At 37.8% G+C, this 3,402-nt stretch overlaps 1 protein-coding gene across 1 annotated transcript; it reads left to right on the plus strand.

Moving 5' to 3' along the window:
* The first annotated feature begins 244 nt into the window (after window positions 1–244).
* LOC102718987 (coatomer subunit zeta-2) lies at window positions 245–3,141 on the plus strand. Its single transcript, XM_006647159.2, has 7 exons — window positions 245–376; window positions 600–665; window positions 1,193–1,352; window positions 1,778–1,925; window positions 2,027–2,104; window positions 2,758–2,842; window positions 2,919–3,141. The coding sequence occupies exons 2-7, from the start codon at window positions 648–650 to the stop codon at window positions 2,976–2,978; spliced, it is 549 nt and encodes a 182-aa protein (XP_006647222.1). The 5' UTR covers window positions 245–376; window positions 600–647; the 3' UTR covers window positions 2,979–3,141.
* The last annotated feature ends 261 nt before the right edge of the window (window positions 3,142–3,402 follow it).

Here is a 3,402-nt window from a genome sequence, read left to right on the forward strand (position 1 = left end):
CTTTATATGTGATTAGTATTTTTAAAAAAAATTTGAAAATATTTTATGGTTAAATGCCCAATAAAAACCGAAAAGTTATTTTTTTTTTAAAGACGGAGGGAGCAACCCTGTGGTTGATCCAGACCGAGCCGTAAAAGGCTCATGTCAGTGGCACTAATATCCCAGATTCCCAAAGTAATTTGTGTGAAAGAAAAGAAAAAACCAGTCTCGCTTAAACTTGGCCGCTCTTAACTAACTCTGCGTGGTTGCGCCCCCAGCACCGCAGTCAGGATCTCCCTGTCCCTCCTCGCCTCGGCCGCGACTCCCACTTGCTCTGCTCGCCGATCTCCATCCCGCGACCAGCGGCCGCCGCCGTCTTGCCGCTTCCGCCCCGCCGGTGAGCACCCGTACCTACCCACACACCCCTTCCTCATCCCTCCCTACCCACACCATTTCTCTCTCTCTGTTTTCCTGAACCCATATCTCCTCTAGATCTGGAAGCTCTTCTCTCAATTTGCCTTAACCTTCTCTAGATCCGCCCCTGACTAACAACAGAGGTTTGTTTCCGAGAAAGTTTTCCTTTTGTTGCTTGCGTTTTGAGCCTGGATCTTGCCAAACAGGTGGGTTGGTCTTTGCTGCTTTCGGTGGGCGTGTCTCCTCCACAGGCCATGGCAGAATTCTCCAAGGTAAGCGGGTTATCATTTATTAAATATATTTAGTTTTAGTTGCTTGGTTACCGTTCTATGGCGAAATGTACTCAATTTTGAGTACTAAGGTTGGAGAGATCTGGTTATTGTGACAATTCCAAACATGCCAGAGTATGGTGGTAAATCTTTCTCTTGCAATGGAGCTTGACAACTCGTTAGTATGCTCGCTAGTCCTGTATTACTGGTTGAAACTACATATGATCACGGCATATTTATATAGAAATGGAATCCAGGAGGATGGTATAGATACAATATACTCAATCCTTTACTTGGAGTTCTAGTGGCCCGTATCAGTCCAGCTTACTGTATTTTAAAAGTTTTTCATGTCATGTGTTTATTTTACTCTTTACTGATTCAGCATTCTTATTTGTTTCCTTTTATCAATGTTTAACTTCGTTTTTTGATGCTTTTGTTGATGAACATGAAGTGCAGCGTTAACTTGCATGGCAGTAGTACTTCAGATAAGCTTATGTAATGATTCATGATTGTCTATTTTCGTTACACAGGAATCCTGCCCTTCTGTTAAGAACATTTTGCTTCTGGATTCTGAAGGGAAGCGTGTTGCTGTGAAATACTTCTCAGATGATTGGTCTAGTAATGCCTCAAAGTTGGCCTTTGAAAAGTCCGTTTTTACTAAAACTCTGAAGACAAATGCACGCTCAGAAGGTATTTCATTCGTAGCATTGTTGCATGTGTTATCCCTCCATGCTTCACATTTTCTGGTACATGACGATACTAATCTGTCGTACTGTTTATAGAGTACGAATTCATATTTGACAACTTAATTGGAATTCACACACATCTAGACTACTCAGCAATGAATACCTTGAACTATCTTTTCCAAACCTTCAAGGAAAATGATCTTACATAAAAAAATGATAGTATTTCAGTGATTCCAAATCATCTGGCAGGATGTGATGATTATGTTAATTTCTTGTTGCTAGCAAAAAAGCTACTCTTTGTTTCTTTATGAATGAAGACCTTCGTATTTATGCTAAATGTTATAATTATGTCTTGATATATCCACTTTTTTCGATCTTTAGTTCAATTTAGAGTTTTCCTTTGATACCTATTCTTTTTATTATCTGCAGCTGAGATAACATTATTTGATGGCTATATTGTCGTTTACAAGTTTGTACAAGACCTTCATTTTTTTGTCACTGCTGGTGATGATGAGAATGAGCTCATTATAGCAAACGTACTACAGGGCTTCTCTGATTCTGTTGGTCTTTTACTCAGGTGTTGTACTTGTTCCAATATCACACATGGCACATGAACATGTCTTTTGTTAATGGTAGCTGGTAAGGCTGTTTGTTTAAAGTGAACTTACTGTGCTTTAGGGGTGATGTTGAGAAGAGGACTGCACTCGAGAACTTGGACTTGATACTTCTCTGCATTGATGAAATTGTAGATGGCGGGTAAAGATTTCTTGTGCTCTATGCTACATTTTTACCATCTGTTTTCTTTTAGAAAATAGCATGCAACTGTCCCTGACCACTGTACTTTTTTTTATCATGCATACACTGGTCCATATTTTAAGTAGATTATGTGGCTTTTTTATAAATAAAAAAATTACTAGCCTCTACCCCATTCAAAACATTCAAAAAAATTTACTATGCTCCCACCTTCCAGCGATTAAAATTATTACCATCAGTTAAACACAAACAAGAATTTTTTTTACAACGTAAAAATTATACCAGTTCTCATCTTACAAAGTAATATTTTTACTATTGGAAAATCGTAACAGTTTTCTCGCATGTTGATTGTTGGAGTAGTATTTTTTTTTCACCACGCTGATTTGTGGTCAGTAGTATTTATAGTGTAGTAGCTTATAGACAAAAACTCTTTGTATAACTTGTCTCTCGTAGTGTCTTTTTCTAATGCAAAGGACAGTAGAAAGAATGTATATGCCCTGTAGTTAATACAATTTACACTTATGGACAAATCCGATTAAATTCATGCAAAGCATGAATGGCCATTTTCATGTATTAAGGCGGCGGCTCTCTCGCGGAGTTGTAGTTTTACATGCCATTCTGTTTATAAATATAAACTGAAACAATTAGTCCTGCAGCATAATTCTGGAAACAGATGCAAATACCATTGCCGGGAAGGTTGCAACTAATGCGGTTGATGGTTCTGCCCCATTCTCTGAGCAGGTATTTCTTTATCCTGCTGAGGAAATTGCTTCTTTGGTTTCATAATCTCATCATTTTCCTGGGCTATTTTCTGCAGACGATATCTCAGGCTCTAGCCACTGCTAGGGAGCACCTTGCAAGATCTCTGCTCAAGTGATCGACTATCCTTTACCTTTTGACCTCTTACAAGTTACAACTTCTCTGCGTTGAGGATTGGGCGAGTGTATGTTGAAGCATGTAATTGTTACCTATTACTCACAATAAGGTGTAATTGTGACAGAAAAAACAGATGAATATGATATAATACTGATATTCGGATTTATCTCATCAAGTGCTAATGATTTTTTCTATGAGCTTCTGCATTACACTCTCTCCCGAAGTATATAGAAAATAAAGAGTGGAATGTTTTTATTTTCTACTCCCTCCATGTGTTTTAGCAATCATTGTATTGGAGTTTGTCAAGGCAGGGAACATATATATTAAAAGAAGATAAAGTAGAAGACAATTATATTGGTATTTCATAAAGTAAAGATATTCTATTTTTTGCTTTTACATTGGTATATGTGAAATGAGTGAAAAAT

Source organism: Oryza brachyantha, chromosome 2, assembly GCF_000231095.2.
Source record: "Oryza brachyantha chromosome 2, ObraRS2, whole genome shotgun sequence".
Classification (NCBI taxonomy): domain Eukaryota; kingdom Viridiplantae; phylum Streptophyta; class Magnoliopsida; order Poales; family Poaceae; genus Oryza; species Oryza brachyantha.